The 19,740-nt window shown below is 39.5% G+C and overlaps 2 protein-coding genes and 1 long non-coding RNA gene across 4 annotated transcripts in view; 1 reads left to right on the top strand and 2 right to left on the bottom strand.

Moving 5' to 3' along the window:
- Positions 1-713: 713 nt before the first annotated feature.
- tmem164 (transmembrane protein 164) lies at positions 714-5,984 on the bottom strand. Its single transcript, XM_085936787.1, has 6 exons — positions 5,162-5,984; positions 3,489-3,538; positions 2,738-2,804; positions 2,583-2,661; positions 2,116-2,216; positions 714-1,952 (listed from the first exon to the last, which is right to left on the bottom strand). The coding sequence occupies exons 1-6, from the start codon at positions 5,597-5,599 to the stop codon at positions 1,746-1,748; spliced, it is 942 nt and encodes a 313-aa protein (XP_085792913.1). The 5' UTR covers positions 5,600-5,984; the 3' UTR covers positions 714-1,745.
- LOC147042943 (uncharacterized) lies at positions 5,639-18,749 on the top strand. Its single transcript, XR_015068785.1, has 4 exons — positions 5,639-6,263; positions 6,500-6,594; positions 18,212-18,283; positions 18,397-18,749. It is a non-coding gene; the product is annotated as an uncharacterized LOC147042943 (long non-coding RNA).
- gabra3 (gamma-aminobutyric acid type A receptor subunit alpha3) overlaps positions 11,559-19,740 on the bottom strand; it is a 32,736-nt gene continuing 24,554 nt past the window's right edge. Inside the window, exons 5-11 of one of the 2 annotated variants that reach the window (XM_085936784.1) lie at positions 18,736-18,956; positions 18,395-18,477; positions 18,169-18,312; positions 16,956-17,108; positions 16,485-16,690; positions 12,278-12,316; positions 11,559-12,138 (exon numbers count right to left, since the gene is read on the bottom strand). In XM_085936784.1, coding sequence (XP_085792910.1) covers positions 11,812-12,138; positions 12,278-12,316; positions 16,485-16,690; positions 16,956-17,108; positions 18,169-18,312; positions 18,395-18,477; positions 18,736-18,956 — 1,173 coding nt within the window. In that variant the 3' untranslated portion in view covers positions 11,559-11,811. The remainder of the gene's footprint in view (positions 12,139-12,277; positions 12,317-16,484; positions 16,691-16,955; positions 17,109-18,168; positions 18,313-18,394; positions 18,478-18,735; positions 18,957-19,740) is intronic. The other variant, XM_085936785.1, reaches the window with a different exon arrangement.

Raw genomic sequence — 19,740 nt, 5'->3', positions numbered from 1 at the left:
AATCTAGTTTCAAAATTATTTTAGTGGTTTTCTATCTTCTGAATATTTGAGAGACTGACTTTAAGATGTGTCACTGTAAAAAAAAAAAAAAGAACTTTTTTTAGTTGCAGTGGCCAGATGGGCTGGGAGGGTTACCTGGTGTAACTCCTCAAACCAATGTTAATTTCTTGTCATTTTGATTATGGAATCTTATTTTTACTCTGCTTTAGGAACTTGAAACTGTTGATGGAAAAAAAACCATGAACCTGGAAAGCTAAAAATCTCACCCCTGTAGAGCTAGAACCTTCCTCCTCTCCTTGAATTGCTGTTAGTGTGATTAGACTTGAAATGGGCATTTTTTTTCTATCACGATAAAGATCCCAAACGGAAAAAAGAAAACACAAAATCTATCAAAAAAAACTAATGAGTTGGGGTGGGTGGTTGAAAAGATATACTATATAGACGGGTTATCTGAGTATGTAAGCAGTGGATGTGAAAATAATGTAGTTTTAAACATTGTTACATTTTAAAATTATTCAATAAAAAAAGCCAACTCAGCAGTGTGTGTGCGTGTGTTTTTTTTTTCCAGCTCAAATGCTCCGTATTTATATAATCTGCCTTTTACCCAGGCTTTTAATTTCTCCATGACCTCAAAAAGGATGAGCAGTAGAAAATGTCTCAACCTGACCCGGAAGTTTCATAAAAAAAATAAAAAAACATCACATAGACCGTGCTCAACTGAAATAAATTTTAATTAAGAACCTACATCATCCCTTAATAGTAGAAAAGCATCCCTTCTTTACATCAAAGTATACAATATATGCGTACTATAATATGCTACAATGATGCAACCCACACACACACACGCATACTTGAAATGATACGTAACGTGACTGAAGAAACATTTCTTTCCGTCGTTACTAAATCACCCAAAGTGACCTCATGGAGATTATCGTATAATTTGGTCTTGTATTAGCGGACGATCCGACAAGTCCTTGTGAATATCAACAGGAGCATCGAGCGACACACTATTCAAGTTTCACGACGGGCGACTGCAAATAAATCTCTCCTGACAAAAACGTACGTGACCACAAAAGCGTAACTTCCTTGGCGGAGGACATCCCAGAGTAATCCTGCAAATTCTCATCAACAATGACCAAATGTTTTGAAATTTAGTAGGATTTCATACAAAAACATTGCACCGTTAGTATAATAATTCAAATAGTATAATTAATAATTGCGCTTTTTTTTTTTTTGATTGATGTCCTTTTAATTTCCACAATAGTGCGCTTAAGTTAATGTTCCCTTATCATCATAGAAGTTGATGGCTGGAAAAGGGAAAACATAACATTGACTTAAATAATTTTCCCTTCTTCCTTTCAACACAAACACTCTCCTATCAATCATGACAACATTGATGTCCTTCCTCCCACGATAACCAGATACAAACTTGAATTCACATTTACAGTGCGTAACAAAAAAAAACAACAAAAAAAACACCTTGATACAAATACATTGACTAATATGAGTGCGCATTCGCCACACGAAAAAGGGACAACAGCAGATCTGTGGTGGGTCAAAATAAAAAAATAAAAAAAGGCAGCGTGAGAAAACATCTCCTGCATACGTCTGAACAAATGTACGTGCAAGTAGTGTACCTATGCAGGGGACAACATTAAAAGGATGACACGGTAAAAGATGGGACTAAAAAAAAAAGGCCAATAAAAGCAACGTAAAAGGCATTGAGAGTGAAAGGCTCGCACGTATCATTCCACTTTCTTGCTGCGCAGTCGGAGCGAATCCAGCAGGTGTCTGCACACGGGGCCCGTGTGTTGCGAGAGTAGTGTCAGAACCTTGCCGTGGACTAGCGTCAGAAGGGTCTGGTGGCCCGCCGCCCACACGCGGTACCAAGGTCCGTAAAAGGGATCAGACACGGCCGGGCATAGCATGTTGTTCAGATTCACCTCTGTTACCTACAAGTAGAATAATCATAATAATTATTTAAAAATAAATATATATACATACAGCACAGTTACTTATAATAATAATAGAAAAAAATATATCTCCATAAAAGATATAGAATGGATGTCCTAAAATGAGCTTATTGCAGTCAACCAGCAGAGGTCTCTCTCTTACCAGACCAAGAACTTGCAAGAAGACAAAGTGGTAGAGGAAGAGGATGCCTGTGGAGAGCAGCGCCCACCATATATCCCCCAGCGGCTCAGGCTTGTACACACCTATGGAAAAAAGGAACACGTCCATCAACAAATACATTTGGAGGAAAAGAAGAAATTCATCAAAGTCATGTTTGTGAAGTACTTCAATCCCCCCCCCCCCCCCCCCAAAATATATTTGCCCATCTTGGACAAAGGTTTCCCTCTCCCACTTCAGCGGCCACAATTAGGATGCGGCTCGATACATATTGCTTAAGCCTCCCTAAAGGTTAATTAAGGGAGAAATAAAGCCCCAGAAGGAGGCACTCCAAGCAGCAGACCCGACCGATGATGCCATTCTTGGAGAGGAACGGCTACCACGCTTGAACTGACACGGTGATGTCAGCAAATGGAAATGGCGTCAATGGAGGGATGAGGTCAACACCTTACCTCCTTTCCTGAAAAGGTAAAGTGGCACCAGATACAACATGGAGTGCTGAATGTAGTAAATCTCCTTTTCAAACGGCAGCTGAGAAGACAACAAAGAGGAAAGTGAATGCGCGAGCACGCACGAGATCACGCAAGCGAGCAAGCTGCTTCCTTACCAGTCTGGTGTTGACAACAGGAAACATTAAAGCCAAGAGAGCCCCGTTCAACATATGAACCTGCAGCCTGGAAATACACACGAGGCCATCGTGATGCTTTGACCTGCATTTCGGATGTCGACCGACACGCTCGCAAATAAATATTTGCAAGATCACAAGGAAACGGTTGGAAACCAAATTGTCAGGAACGAGATCTGTTCATATTTGCATCCGCTGTTGACACTCCTTTTGCATGAAGCTGTGAGCTCTAATGCAGGAGCTACATCGTGAAGACAACAAGATATGGTTTGAAGGTGTGTGTGTGTGTGTGTGCGGAAACCCAATTTGTTTTCAAACCAGTTCTTTCACCTTTTTTTTTTTTTCTCTCACTTGCACCCGCATTTGGCTTTTAGTCTCGCTGCAGTTTGTTTCATCCCAAAGCGGCACACTTGAGCTGCAGAATAACAAAACGACGGGAGCTTTTGCGACTCCACTCGTGCAGGTTCTAACCTGTCCGTGGTGTCATTAGTCTCGTCTTCTTTAGGGCCAATTGGGAATTCCAACCAAAAGCATTTGGCAATGCTAGAGTAAGCAACTCTGGTTCCACCAGCCAGACACTTCATTAGGTACACCTAATACAAAAGCCGTGTCAACAATTCAACACTGTTTTTTTTTTTTGTGTGTGTGAATTCTTATCAAAAGCCTTAACATCATTTACATTTGATTCTGCAAGGGTACCTAATCATTTGGCTGTCGAGTGCAGCGAGCTCACCTAAACACAACCATGGCGGTTTTACACGGCGGGCAGGCCAGCAGAAAGATCTATGGAAGAGAAACACAAAAGTTACATTTGCGACATTCTTCGGAAGTCTCGACTTTCACTATGACTTCATCTCTGCTGTTGCTGTGGTTTTTTTTTTTTTTTTCTTCTGCTCCACACGAGAGATTACACTGAAATGGATTTCATGCAAATGACTAGGCAAGCCGCTTCTTAGTAAGAAGGTCCTGACTAAGTAGAGATGTTTGCTCATCTACTCAGAAATGGATTGCTTCAAGATTCACGTGTCACTACTGACATTCATCAAGAACTAATACGTGATATAAAGTGGTAGTTTTATTTTTTTTCTCTCTTTTTCAGATGAGGCTAATCTGTCTGTTCCAAATGATACGTGGCAAAGACAGATAGGGATAATGTGATAACTCGCATTTATCCTCTTCTGGGTTGCTGCCGCATGAAGTTGTATAGTGTGTGTGTGTGTGTGTGTGTTCATAAAACTGTTCCTAAGTCAAACAAATGCTGAGATGACAAAATTGGAGCTCAGGGATTTTCATGTAAGGTTTTGTCAGAAGGCAGTGTGGCGGATTGCTTAGCATGTCGCACAAGTTTTGCACGAGATATTTGGTGTGACAGTCGAGTCACATTATTGTGGCTTAAAACAACTTCTCGAAATATTCAAAATACACATATTTGACCGTTCTGGTCAATTTCAATTGACAGTCGCTACTTGCTGGATCACTTGGCATGAAATAAACACAACTAGCGTAAAACGTCCTAAACTAGCAGAAACTATAGCGATGGCTTGTTACAATCTGTTCCCGACAGAGATGGATTACCTGTGACCTTTTCTTCTTATTCATAGGTTTAAGTCAAAGTAAAAACAAAACAAAGACACAATATGGGGGTTTGGTTTCACAAACATAAAGCAACAATTGAATGACCTACTCAGCAGAGGTACAAAGACAAACTTCTTTTCTGCTTCGAGTAAAATTGTCAGAATTTGAATGGGGAGGGATTTTGCATGAGGCAGGATAGAGAAATAAAGCAATAAATTCGGCTAGGCTCAAAAATGAAGAGATAAAAGACAAGGCCTACTATATGGTTGTTTAACATTTTCGAATGGTGCAATACCAATTGGTATGCGCAATCACGTACCATGCAGGTCAGGCAATCATGTCGAACCAAGGGAAAGCGCTCGGATGACATCAATGCATGTCAACCGAGTGGTTTGAGCACAGGACTGACAACCTTTAACATTTGCAGGGTAAAATTTGAATCGATAATTGTGTGGCGTGGCGGGGGGGGAAAAACGACACCTCGATGAAGACAACACCTTGAAAACAAACAGAGGGGATATTCTGGATTATCGTTTTATGGACGATGATGAGAATTTTGGGGAGGACTCCCATGAGTCCCATTTACAGTAAGTTAGAGGGAAGTTAGAAAAGAGAAATTGCAACAGATTGTAACTGTAACAATGACAAGTGAATTGGTGAAAGATTTCACTCTGGAGGAGGAACTCAGAGGACACAATATCGGACAAATCATTGAACAGGACAAAAAGCATGGCTTAATGTGGAGCAAAAAGCTAAATTGGCTGTTGTTGTTGACAGCCTGGACATACTTTTGGTGCACATTGACAGTAAGCACTCACAGCACAGTCTCACCTGGATCATGGTCACCACATGACACGGATTCAGCAGGTAGATCAAAGTCTTGGTGGCGAATTTGAACCCCACCTCCACTCCAAAAGTCATGCATAGTGCAACAAGCAACAAGTTCTTGCCTAGACTATCCTCCTTTGTTCTTGTGCATTCTTTCCCCACCACTTTGAGCTCTTTGGAGATGTTGATCTTCTTCAGTGCCACGCTAATCTCCACTATGGAGATGAGGAGCACCACCAGACTTTCACTGATGCGCTGTTGGGGCGCAAGGAAGGCTGCACATTCTGGGCCCCCGTTGCCCTCAAACTTCGGGTCCACCCCACCGTAGACCCAGTCTAACAGGCTGTATATGTTGTACCTGGACATATTCCTCTTCTCGTGGTGGAAAAGATACGAACAAGACGGAATAAAAGACGTCACACTGACTTCTTGACGAAACATGAACCGCAAGATTTCCTTTTAGCAGTAAGTGGAGAGGAAGACATGCACGGGCCGCCTTGCCCTGTACCGGCTAGCTTATTAGCCAAACCTCCAGTTCCTCCTCCTTCTTCTCCTCCTCCTCTTGAGGCGGATGTCAAACTTGCAGCTAGCTGCAGGAGGCGGCCGGTAACATCAAGGTTAATAGTTGTGCCGCCGGGATAACCGGCTCCCCATTTACCTTCTCTTAACTGGCATCGACATGACTTGAAGCATGCATGATTGCTTATTTGCTCTCACAAAGTCCGAGTCCGGGTTTGCAACATCAGCACCGGAGAGCGCACTAGTTAGCTTAGCCACCTAGCTTCGCGTAAACCCTAAATATTACTGTCAGACTGAGCTGCAATCTCATTGGCCATCGCGTAGTATGCTGCGTTCAGTGCCACTATGCAATTTGAACACTCGCACTTTTTTAAGCGCAAGACAAGTTCGATTTCTCCCTCTCGTTCATTTTCGTGCCCTCGATTCGATGTTTGCTTCAAGTTGTAAAACCTTACATTTTTATACGTGATGAACTATTGCCGGGCATAAGAAACAATTTTTTTTTGTCTTGGAGACTAAACTTATTTTGACAAGCACTCCCATCACGCAAAGGGTGTTGCGTTTGGGTCTTCCGGAAATCAAAGAGGTAAGTGAGCGTGCTACACCTGCAGTGGATTTACCTGAAAACTATTCGTCACTTTATCGTATTGCATGCAATATCGACAAATTGCATTATATACAGTTAAGCAGTATATCAGCATTATGGTTCCAATTTTATTTTATGAAATGCTTTTAGAATATATCTCAGATGGAATGTGAAGAAGGCCTAGAAACTGATACACGTTTCACTTTACATGAAATATTTGATGTAACTTTTATTAGAAACATATGATGCAAATGCCCTCTCCGGTGACCTTTCTTCAAGCAACACTCCCGTCATCAGGCCTAGTTCCGAAAGAGGAGAGCTCAGTGCACCTGTAAGTCTTTCTTTCTTTCTCTCTTTTTTTTCTTTCAATAATCACCACCAACAGAAAAAATAGAAGAAGAGTAAGGTCTATGAAATGATTAGAATGTCAATTAGGTTTTTTTATTTTTTTGCTTTTCCATCCAGGCCAGTCAAATTCGATTATTTCTTGCATGTCATTCCACTCATATTTAGTACAATCAAACATGTAGATAGTATGTAGACACGGCTCTAACGGCTCTTGCTTGAACTCTTTGCCACTGCTTCCAGCGAGCCTTCTGTGCAAAGTAATTATTTTCAAGCCATTACTTTTATTGTGAACTTGTCATCTCCTGCATGATCCCTGCACTCCAGTTATGTCCCTGGTTTATGGTTATGACATTATGAAGCAATTCCGGGAAGACATAATGGGAAATCATCAAACATACATTCCAGGACGTTTGAGAGAATGAAATAATACCAATAAGGCCATTATTTTCATTTGAATGATAATTCAAACAGTTCTTAATATAGGACATGTAAAGAAAATATCTGTTCAATTATATTTAAAAATATTTGTTCCAAGTAAAAAAAAAAAACATGTAGTGTATTTTGACATCAGGACATTTTGAACATATTTTACATATATTATATTTATTTCTTTGCTGCTGGCCAAAACAAACAAACCTATCAAACCTAGTTTTAGTGGCAAAACAATCCATAGCATTTTCCCCCCCCAAAATGACTTTTGCACCTAAATAATTGAAGCCAGAGAAGGGCGGATTTTGATTTTCCTCTCTGGTTGCTATGGTTACCCCGGTACGTATAATGTGGCAGCTACTGTAAATGCAGTAATCTTTCTATTCTGTATGACTTAGTGAACACAATCCAAACTCAGTGCAGTAAAATTCCTGGACTTTATTTTGGTTTCGCACAATTTTTTTTTCCGTCTCACTTTCTTACTTCTGACTTCTTTCATCGTTAGTTTTACCTGTTGTCTGGTATTCAGACCTGTCAATCCAGTTATCATTTTGACTTGTTATTGTTGCCTTTCCCCTTTCGCCCCACCCTGCAGACAAATCCAATTTGCTAACGAAATTGGATCTTGAAGCTCTGCTGTTTGTCTTTTGCAATTGACCAGATCAGATTTCTGGTATCTGGCTCATGAGTCACTCTTGTAATGACAGGCATCGTGAATGCAAATAATGGGCCTTATATAACGATGAAATGACGACAACAAAGGATTAATTTGTCTTTGTTGATTATTTGAATGTTGTCAGTCACAGTGTAGTCATTTTGTTTGCCTGATGGCTTTAAGTTGTGTCACCACTATCATTAAAAAAAAAAAAAAATCAAACTACAGAAATATTGACTCACAAATTTACTTACGCAGTGTGAAATGTGGATTGCTTTATTTTACCACCCTTGCAAGAGGCCATAACTTATTTGGTTATACGAATAGCAACGAGTGGATAAACAGATTTTTTTGTACCCTCTCGCAACTGAGAGCATTTTATTGTTCTGCCTACATCACTAGATGAACAAAAATACTGTTGAAAAATAAAAAAGAAGACTAGTGTGAGTAAACTGGCCCAATAGAGAAAGCATCAGTCTGGAAAAAATTCATCGAGACCAAAAAAAAAGAGTCGTCCAGGGCAAAATACATAATCCTTTTATTTCCAATTTCTGTTTGCTACATCTCATTACAGTAAGCACATGAACGAGAGAAGTCAACATACAGAGTCCAGTCACTGAGCACATAGAGAGCCACTTCCCAACAACAACACACAGTCCACCACCACACGATGTTCTTGCTGTCTTTGTCGAGGAAGTCTTTTATCGCTCAATGCGTAGAGACATGCAGTGGAATTGCAGGAGAGAGAACACGCCATGTACAACTCTGCTTGCAAACAGCTGCTAATTCACAGTTAAGTTTGGGAAGAAAAAAAAAAAATATCCCAAAATCAAAGTGCACACAAGGGGTACTGATCTCGTAAGTAGACTCATGAATAGTACGTCGTTAAAACACTATAACACGCCGTGTTACAGAGCTGAACAGTATCGGATTGAAAAATAAAAGATGTGACGTATCCATATTCACAAACTATTGGAATGGCTTCCACAATATCTACAAATTCACAACTTTGTAACTTTTTTTTTTCTCAGCTATCAAGTATTTGTGGCGCTTTACTCATGGAGAGAATTGCCTTTCAGAGGTTATTAAGCGGCACTAAATAGCATAAATATATTTTTGGATATACTTTTAATATAATGTACATTATAGTTAACTCTGGCCCTGTAGGAAAATAATGGACAAAACTCAAAATAGCATGTCGAGTAATGCAGTCGAATCCAATTTCTAAAAAAACCATTTCATTGTTAATCACTACAATAATTTGGGGTCGAAATATGTTCACAAGTAGAAGACAAATGTTGAGTGACTGACTTGTCACCTATTGATGGACAAACAAGATGTGCAGCAAAAGCTCATCTGGGATGCAAAATGTTATTTTTCCTCTTGTTTAAAAACGACAGTGATGTCATGATCATAAACGCACGACGTATCAAATGAAAAATCGCTCTGATGCCGCCGTCTTTCTGCTGTCATCCATGTTTGCATAGTAGACTTTCTGGAAATTGTTGGAATATTCTGTGATGTAATCATCAAGTCTGCAATCAGTCGTTTTCTTTGACTCCCCAGTTCAACTATGAATCCTCTCAATTGAACATTTCCCTGTTTTATGAACTTAAATATGAGGTAGAACTATTGTCCTTGTAGAGGGCAGTCGCTTGACATAATGTTTGACGGTAATTGTATCGAGTCTCTTGATATACTACTTTCACATATCAGTGAAAATAATATTGTGAAAATTTTTTATTTTAAGCTAACTCAAAGCTGTCGCAATTTATTTTTATTTTATGAGCATCCGTAGTTGGCATGTAAATGCATCTTTGGTTACAAAGTTTTAATCCGTATGTTTAAATATAGATATTCATCATTTATTTATATGATTAATTTCATATTCTGGTATGTATCATTTACGTTTTGATGACACATACATTTCATTTCCCAGGCCTTTCCAGTTAATGAAATATATAAATGGATTCAAATGTTTGTGATTCATTGATTTGCTCTTCCATACATGACGCCAAAGTGCTTTTCTTGTTCTTCTATTTGACCGAGTGCATGTTAAAAAGAATCCGTAGTGCAGATTCACTTCTCCTCGACTTCTGTGATCCATTTGACAGAGACTTTTGACACTTGCTCTGAGAAATGGAATGGGTCATTTCAGTCCTCCACAATGCATAATTAACAAGAGAGTCAAATTTAAAATCCCTGCAGGGGTGGAGTTGCCACCTATCAGACATGATGTGACCAAAAAAATAAATAAAATAGGAGTAAATACCGAACTGTCGTCATCTATTAATCACTATCGTCTGACAATATTTATGCTGACCCTGTAGTCAATATTAAAATATGCTCCGAATAGCAAGGAACGAACTTCATGAAGGATTATATTTGTTATCGAGCTACAAATAAAGCAGACTCATATAATCCGCATGCTGGCAAATGAGGATAAAAGCACTTTCATAACCGTATTGTATTGTAAATGAACATCACATAAATATGCATGAATCATTGATGAAGCTTTTTCTCTTGGACTGTGAGTGGGTCATCAATGAGTAAATTGCTCGAACCACAAGATCATAGACACACTTGAGCATAATACTGCATTTTGTGAGGACACGTGTACAGATTGCGTTAACCTTGGACTAAAACGCTTAACAAATGTGTGTGTATGTTGTCCGTATGTTCACCAAGGCACTTGGCTCCCTTTTAACTAAACATAGTCGGCCGGCGAGAGCCGCTGGATTTGAAAATGCGCAAGCTTTGCCCCCGTGGGATGCCAAAGCAATTCCAGATGATACTACATTGGCTGTGATGAGATTCATCTTGAGCTGAAGGCCAGACACTGAAGATTATTAATGATGGTCCTATGGAACTATATAGGCTGCCTCTGCTACCGGTCCACAGTTAAACAACACCTCGAGTATCTTCCAATGCATCCCTGCGTAATCTGTGTCTGTTATATATTCTTGTCTTCATCGGTTTGCAACAATGACAACCTGAACTACATGCTTGCAAAACAGAGAAAACTGTTTCACTATTTTACAAAATGACAAGCAGTCGATGGACTACAACAGGGCCAGAGCTACTGTAAATGAGAGGAGAATTTCTGAGATTGCGTAACATCGCAATAATAGTGAGTCTGCCGTTCTGCCGCTTTGCTTTGTTTACATGGAACAGAACGAAGCTAGCATGATGCCACACCAGTGGGGGATTTTTAATAGCTTACTGGAAATTTCCACTGTTTCCACTTGTAACATTTTACAGAGACGCATAGGTGCTGGTACTACTTTGTTTGGCTTATTGCCTCTCTCTCTTGGAGACACAAGATAGAACAGGGATAGCAAAGGTAGTCTTATGTGAGTATTTGCCCTTGGTCTTTATGGACGAGCAAAATACTCTATTATAACAAACACAGAATATACACGCACGGAATTGTCATTTCACTCATTTGATTTCATCTAAACAAAATAAAATAATAATGCTGCCTTTACAAAGGTATCTAGATGTATGTCGCTATATTAATCTGCATGCTAACTGAAAGTGTGAGGCTCGCACTGATTGATCGATCAAGCTGAATAGACAATCGGAAAAACAAAACTCATGTTGAAGGTAATTAGGTCAATTTGAATTGACGCATTCAAAGAGGTATAGCACCTACCAACATGTTTGGAATTGACACACATTTCGGATATTTTAGTTCATACCTCGTTAAGGTACACGAGAAAAAACGTTGAAACAATCTGAGTAGGATTGCATTGTACTCTGCCAATACTACAAACTATTGTATGTATCACTACATTCCCGTAATAATCACTACTTCTGCAATATTATCTTTGTAAAGGCAGCTCTTCTATTGGACTGAATGAGATTAGACACACACACACACACATATGTATTTATGTGTATATATTATATGTATTTATATTTGTATATGCATTTGTGTATATAGTACATATACATATGTATATACATAAGTATATAGTAGACATATATATATATATATAATGCGGTACCTCCATTTAGGCATTTGATGAGCAAGCACTTGTAAATGAGGTACCACTGATGTTCATGGCTTCCAGCAAACCTGTCTACCCTTCATTGTTAAAGCCCATTCCAAATTCAGTTGAGGTTGTTTGCCTCTATGATGGCCGGCTTTCTGTTGACATATGTGGCCCAGTAGCCCAAGTTGAAGATGAAAAAAAGAATGGGGAAAATGATGCGGGATATCTTGTCCACTTTGCTGACTCGGTTGTAAGACTTCTTGGCTTCTGTGTAGGGATCATCCATTTTATGGAGGAAGGAGTGTTTGGCCGACGCCCCCCCGCTACCGGCGCTCTTGGAAATGGTTGTTAAACCTTGGTCTTTGGCTACGTTGATGGCGTAGGTTGTTCCGACAATGTTGAAAGTGTTGTTTGCCTTTTTGGAGAGAGTTGCCGATTCTCTTCTCTGAAAAGAAGAGAAGGCAGCAAAAGTTGTTAGGAGAAAACGCAGCGGACTCCACAATACTTCCATTTGAACTCATAAAGAGGAAATAGAAGCAAGACCACGAGACACGACACACACAAGAGCAAAACAAAAGCCTAACCATATCGTTAATCCTGGCCATGTTAGCCTGAAACGGTTCCTGAAAAGAAAAGTAGAAAAGAAAAAAAGTTTACCAATTATATTAAAAATTACCCAACTTACATGTTCTAGTCATCACTTTCGAGCTTGTACATTTTACACGATTCTCAATTAAATCTGCATCATAACAAGGTTTGATTGCAGAAAAAAAAAAAAAAAGAGGTCACAAGCATAATATTCAGCTGTGATGTGTTTTAATAAGTGCTGAAAAAGAAAGAAAAAAAAAATCACGTTTGCATCACTTGATCTAGGTTGGCTGGCATATGATAATGCTGCCAGCTACAGTGAGAGAGAGAAAAAAAAAAGAAAATAATGCCTATAGTCATGTCTGACAAATCAATGAAAGCAGCTTGGCCTCTTCAGGCAAATAATTCGCGATGAAACAAACATGGCACAGGTTCTACCATAGAAGAAGCTGACTTCTTCCTACTTCTACAAACAAACCATTCGACTAGGAATTTGCACAGGGATACACTTATTTACCAAACCTGAGCATTTCATCAAAAAGGGGCCGTACGCAAAGTCAGTGTGAGAGAACAAGTAGGGCAGCGAGATTGATCACAGTGCAACTTTTTTGGATGAGATAGTCAAGATGTCCTTGCACTTCACACTCAGGAGAAGATCATCTTAACATGAAGAACATGTCAGCCTCTCCATTGCAATCTGTCCAAATGAGTCAAATGTGACATTTAAAATGTCTACTTTTGTTATTAGCGTGACAATATTCATTTCATCGGTGTCAAACTCAAGGCCCGGGGGCTAGATTTGGCCCACCGCATCATTTTATGTGGCCCGCCAAGACACATTTTGCTTCAATACTAAAAATCATAAATTGTCATCACTTTTAAAATAATCCTTTTTTTTTTTTGACACCCCGGCTCTAAACAATAACTATACGCTATTACTGTCTCAGCCTACCTGTATAATAATTTGAGCTCCTTAATATTTAATCGCATGTATTAAATTTGTGCTAGTTTAGTATGTCGTGTTCTAGGTATAACAGATGGCGCTTCGAAAAACAACCCAAAAATTGTCCTTAAATTGACACCTTTCCTCCCTCCCCACACATTTGCGTTTTTTTTTTAATGTCTACTTTGAGGCCACAGCTTTAATTCTCGCTCTACTTTTTCAGCTTCATTTGACTTTCCTTCCATCCTTCCTCCTCCCTTCACTCCAGCCATCTTTTTAATTAGCATAACTAATGCCCCCTGTTTCCGTTGCCGATTGCTTCGCCGTGGATCTCTTTCTCCCGTTCCCGTCACTGAATGATTTCTTCAGACTTTTACATTTTGTATTGGCATAAATCTGAAAAGTCACATGTCATGTATAAATGTACACAATATTTGCATTTGGAGTGCAGAAAAAATGTAAAGGATCTGTAAGGTATTCATTTATCTCAGGGTACAATGCAGCTGCTTTATTGGCCGATAGAGAATTGCTCCATGTAATTAACAATGTCTATTGTTATCCTTTGCTTATTTATTTTTCCTTTATTGATGCATTAATTACTACCCCGCTGGGATGAGGCCATCTTATTTACATCGTCGACACAGCTACTGACATCCACACTGTCGTTTTTTAAAACTGTACTGTGGTGAACTCAAATCAACTTGGCGTTTTTGAACAACTGTTATGGCGATGGACATCGGAATCATTTTGAATCGTTGTTTTTCCCTTCTGACTTCCGTTATTTTTACCCTTTATTTTCCTCTACAACAAAAAAAAAGAATACCATGAGGAGGCCTAAAGGGGTCGAACTCGGATCAATTTGGACAAAAATAAAAAAAAAGTCACATCAGTGTCCTCAATGTTTTTTCCAGGACATTAAATCTACTACACCTAAAAGCACTGCAGTGTCTTTTTCTGTATCACATAGAATAGCTTACTCAGCAGAAAAACTAACGGCACTGTAATATCGGACAATATATGACGCTAATGGTTTGATAACTGAAAGTCTGTGGCAGTAGAAATGTTCTTTGCTCAATAAACTTTTTGTGCTTCTTTAAATCTGGTTTGTTTTCTGATTCAACCAAAACACCTCATTTACAATGGAAGAAAAATATTACAAAAAGTATGAATCTTGTCACAGTTTACTCAGAAAATTAATTAACAGGGATGATTTCATTTAACACCTAGATGAATTGTGACTTTATTCTACCTTCTGCCAACTTATAGAAGAGAATTGAATTGTGCTGCGTGTAACTTTACCCAGCTGGCATAGATGGTTCATGAATAAATAATCATTTTTGGACAAATGAAGTGAAATGATATCATTTCCTACAGCACCCCTGACGATGAGTGTTTGAACTGGTTGGGAATCGCTTAAGTAATCATTAGGTGATACCGCAAGGTGTTTATGGTATTTTATATTTATTTGTTGACTTATTTTTAGTACTGGCTGTCTTCTGGCACATAGAGTAAATCCAAAATTTCCAAATGTCATTTTTTTAGGGGGGGGGCCTAAGTATCCCGGGGGGTGATTGTGCCACTTACGTTTTTTTTGTTTTTTTTTGGAAACACTTGACGTGTTAGATTGAGCCTTATGATAGTCTGACCTTCACGATTTGAGATGACGTGTTGACGTTTTTGATTGCCTCAAGTATTTGTATGGAATGTGTCATTCATTTGGAATCTGGTAGCTCTTTGTATTTCTATCAAGTCATTTATTTTGATCAAATAATGAAATTATTTCACATTTAAATGAAGGAATAGACAAATACTACATTTTAATCAATGAAATAACTGATCTGAATCCCATCAACCACGTTAAGGATGAACAGGAGCTGCATTTGTGAAAAAGTTTGAACCGCAAACGAGACTTTTTTTTTCTTCTGCTTTAACTGTCATGTCAAAATCGATGCGCTCGAGCAAAATGGTGTCGATGGCAACTTGCAGTCACAGGCCTCTCCTTCTCCACATCGTTAATGTGAGACAAGCTTCAAGTTGACATACCACAATTGCCAAAAGCTCCTCTCAACTGGAAGTTACTTTTTGGTTTATCAAAGAAAAGACAGACTTGCACATACATATTACACCGTCAGCTAGCTTGAGGTGAGCTCATTGGTTAAACAGATTGTTTAGCGACCCGGAGGGAACGCCATGCCACTGAAGCCGTGTAACCTCTAAAGTAAATGACTACACGCTGACTCGACTACAGCTCACCATATCAGACCAAAAAAAGAAAGAGCCTGCGGGAATTCAAGTCATCATTTGTGGAACTTCTGATGACTGAAGACAGTATTTTTTGCCCTCCCACCCCTCCCTTACTGTTTTTCTGAGTATTTTGCTTTCCAGTCATTTATTCATGTAGGGCATTAAGGGTGAGTTTGTTATGTCTACCGTTGTGACCTTGTTATTGTTGATCTATCATGACGACTCCATTTTCTGTACAGAGAGCGCACATTTATGCCATTGGGACAAAATATCAGAAAGAAAAAAAAACGACTCTCCACTCCATGACTCATCCCTGCTCCATCCCTAGAAACCTTTTTTTTTTTTTTGCATTCACATAATGGCTTCTCCATCAAAACAAACAAGCCTTAATCCTAAACTCAAGTATTTCCAGCAAAAGATTCATCTATATTTGAACTTTCTGTCTCTGTTCCAATTACTTCTCTGCTCATAAACGCACAAAAGAGTGCAAACTATTGACAAATCTGCACGTGAAAGTAATATTGGCCACCGGGGATTCATTGAGATGCACTCTCCTTTTTTTTTTTTTTTTTTTTAAGTCAGTGAACCTTTTTTTTTAATGAGCGGGCTGTACTGCAAGATGCTGTCTCATCTTGACAGAATGGGTTTACGCTGACTAAAATGGGGCTTGAACATATGCTGCCACCCTAAATTGGGGCTAGTGTCTTTGGGAGTTTACCTCTGCTTCTACTCTTGGAGTTCCGCCCCCACTGTCCTTGTTCCATTTGGCTCTTAATGAATAAGTAAAAGCTTTTTTTTTACAGAGTAGTCTGAGTAGCAAGTTTCTATTTTGTCCATCCACCAGTGTAAAATGACAACAAGATTCTCAGTGGGTGTTTTCAACAAAAATATCAAGGTATGAAAAATGAGAGTCGCGGAATTAACGTCGGAAGCCGGAAGGGAGAGCGAAGTAAATTCCATCACTTTTCCGGCCATATATCATATCTATGAGCAATTTTCAACAAGCACTCACTCACCCTGACTTCCATGCCCTCTTTTTTCCCATCCCACGCCCAGCTGCGCTTGGTGAAGTAGTTGACGGTGGCAAACTCAATCAAGGCAGAGAAGACAAAGGCATAGCACACCGCCATGAACCAGTCCATGGCTGTGGCATAGGCGACCTTAGGGAGGGAGTTGCGGGCACTGATGCTTAGGGTTGTCATGGTGAGGACGGTGGTGACCCCTGAGGAGAGAATACAAATCTTAGGGAAGATATTGAATTTTCCTGGTACTTTTGCAAAATCAATATAATGGCGTCAAACAGGATAGGAGCGGAAAGGAACTCGGATTAGCAAATTGCATCTCCAGTGATGACAATGTTTGGATTTGATTAGGTGGATACCAGGAAAAAGATATCAAATACATTTGTTTTGCTTTTACCTCTCCCTTTAAAAGCCTCTCCGACGTTTGGTATTATTTCATGCATGAACACAAAAGACAGCACTCACCAAATACGGTACGTGCAGGAACTGACTCTCTGTTTAACCAGAAGGACACCTGTGACAGGATGACTGTCATGATGCAGGGAAGGTAGGTTTGGATCACAAAATAGCCAATTTTTCTTTTCAAGTGGAAATATGTTGTCATCACTACATATTCGCCTGAGAGAGAGACAAAGAAATGGAGACATCGCAGATCATTATTAAAACCATAAGTCAGACAACACAGATTCATTCATTCTGGAACATTTATATATATTTAATTCAGTATATTAATGGTTGCCAAAACATCCGCACTTGTCTATTTCCCTGTTTAGTTCTTAAGATAAGAACACAAGCTTGTCCTGTGCAATGCTTATTAAAAGAATCCTTTACCTTCAAGTTGGCATTTAGTAAGAACATTTTTCTTTCTTTTAACTGGCCTTTGTACTTTTGCGGAGCTTACCTTCAAAGCACCATACAGCACAACAATAATGATCATCTCAAATAAAGTGTTCTCCGTAGAGTTTCTGACAACTTACAGCAAAGCTTTTGCTTGGAGGAAAACAGGCCAGAGGGGCACTGCAAGAAAGTGGCTTTATTGTTAGTTTGGTCTCAAAGCGCAAGTGAAGACTGACACAGTTGTGTAAGGCAAGTAACCTGAGCGAAGAACCTTTTTTTTTTTAAATTGTTTGTGTCTTATTCTAACGTCAGTCCTCTGCAAAATTGACTTACTTTCATATTGTATTACTATTAGGACAACAAGTATCATTTCTTTCTTTCTTTTCTATCTTGAATCCATATGGTATCAATAAATATGGCTACTACTGCTGCTTTCAGGCTTTGATTGATTGATTTTTTTTATATTTCATGGGTGCGGTTTATTCACTGGTGCACTCCATAGAGTTGTACGATAATTTCAGTTGTCAGCTTTAACGCAGACTTCCGATTCCTCTGAAAACTGCCTTTTCACTGGCTTCAGTATTCCCAAATGATGATAATTTTGCTGTTCTGCAGATGCTTTCAGCGGGCTCAGAAAAATTGCACGCGGAAATATAGATTGATTTTTCGGACCTCAGTCGAATTTATTTCCCCAACACCGCAATTCATCTTTAAAGTGTCAGGGATGCGCTGGGCTGCTTTGGAAGGGGACGTCATCTTTTGGCAATCTTTAGAGTTCGGAGACTGTGGCCCCACGATAGCTACCGACTAGTATCGTCTTTACATTCTCTACACACTGTACCTGTACTGGAACTTATGGTTTCTTTGCCAATAACGTGTCCCAGTAGATCATACTGGTTGAGCCTGGAACCATCCTCAGCCACAGAAACAGAGCGCTCGTCTTCTTGAGTCCAAAGGTAAATCACTTCATTGTTGGTGTATGCATCTGGGAAGATGCCAAACAACACGACAATCGCCATTCAGTCAAAGTCTTCATACTTTATTCTGATTCTGTTCGTGTGACTTACAGCTTCCAAATTTCAGAGGACAGGCGTGAGCATCCATGGGGAAATCCTCCAGGTGCATGGGACATTCGGCATGAATGGTCAACCTTGGAAAGGACGATGAGGTCAAGAAAGGTTGAGGAGAGAGGAAATACGTACGAGTCGATACGCTACTTCCACGAAGCATTTTATCGTCACTTTTATTTGTTAACTTGAAGTTTAATGGGAATCAATTGAAGCAAGTCAGTGGGGCTATTTACTGATTATACACACACACTGTGTCAGGATAAAAGGAATGGCTTTATGGAACCATTTAACAAATTAAACAATCGTAATAAAAGACAGTATTTTATTTAATAGCGCACCTCATGGTGTAGAGAAGCGTGCCGTTGTCGACCAGTCGCAGAAGTTTGTTTGGAGTTGTCATGTTGTGGGCCACAGATTTCTTTCCGTTGTGGAAAAATGTGTCAGGTGTCCAGATTTTACTGGCAAGGAGGTTGTTAAGGGGCAACACCTGCATGGGCCCGTCAAATTTCAGTCTTTCATCTCTCCAACTCTGGCGGAAAAAGACATCGATGGTGTATTCCTGCGGGGAGTGGAGAGGTTTCATCAAACGAAGCAATCGACTGAAGTCAGACGATCTTTGTTGACGGTGCGGCATTGATACTTGACAGAAAAAAAACAAGCTCTCCTACTACAGTTGAAGCATGCACAATTCAATTTTGGTTCTAACATTTCCCGAACGACACCTTGATTGTTTAAACGACCTATTCGCACAACTAGGACCGTCAATGTAAACAACACCATAGGCTGTCGCCATGGCAACGATAGTCGACACATTTTTTTTTTTCTTATCCAAAGCCAGTCAAAAATGAGATTGATGCAGTCGTTTGAAATTTCGAACTTTGATCTAATACACGCTTCTCAAAATGACTCACTCAATATCATTTTTTTTTGTTGAATTTGACAATAAAGTTATCCTAGGTGGCAATTATGTCTCATTTCCAACTAAAATAAGAACACAGTATGACGTAGCCATTCAAATGGAAATGTATTTCACGTTCTATCTAAAGGAGTGTTGTCCTGGCAACAGAGCTCCTCATTAGCCGTGTATTGCTGCTGTGCAGACGGCTGATCGATAATTTTGCTTTTTCTGGTACAATCAAAGGCTTCTCGGTGAGCAATGATGTAAAACTGAAAAAAAAAAAAAAATGGTGATCATTTCTAAGTGACTTCAAAACCAGACTATCCTCAGCAGGGGGGATTTGTAAAGCCTCCACTCAACACCAAATGAACTCTCCAAACAGTGCGGGCTGGATTTGAATTGTTATGCCTGACCAAGTGTCGCCCTGCCAACCAACTTAAACCGT

Source organism: Syngnathus leptorhynchus, chromosome 17 (genome assembly GCF_054491065.1).
Source record: "Syngnathus leptorhynchus isolate UIUO chromosome 17, UIUO_Slep, whole genome shotgun sequence".
Classification (NCBI taxonomy): Eukaryota; Metazoa; Chordata; class Actinopteri; order Syngnathiformes; family Syngnathidae; genus Syngnathus; species Syngnathus leptorhynchus.
Note: the sequence above shows the minus strand (reverse complement) of the source record. Positions and strands in the feature narration are given on the sequence as shown.

Excerpts from the sequence above, each read along its gene's own strand:
- tmem164 (XM_085936787.1), bottom strand. The coding sequence starts at position 5,599 with ATGTTTCGTCAAGAAGTCAGTGTGACGTCTTTTATTCCGTCTTGTTCG. Across the intron at positions 3,539-5,161 it reads ATGTGGTGACCATGATCCAG|ATCTTTCTGCTGGCCTGCCC; the intron begins GTGAGACTGTGC and ends TCTCTTCCATAG. Across the intron at positions 2,805-3,488 it reads ACCGCCATGGTTGTGTTTAG|GCTGCAGGTTCATATGTTGA; the intron begins GTGAGCTCGCTG and ends GTGTATTTCCAG.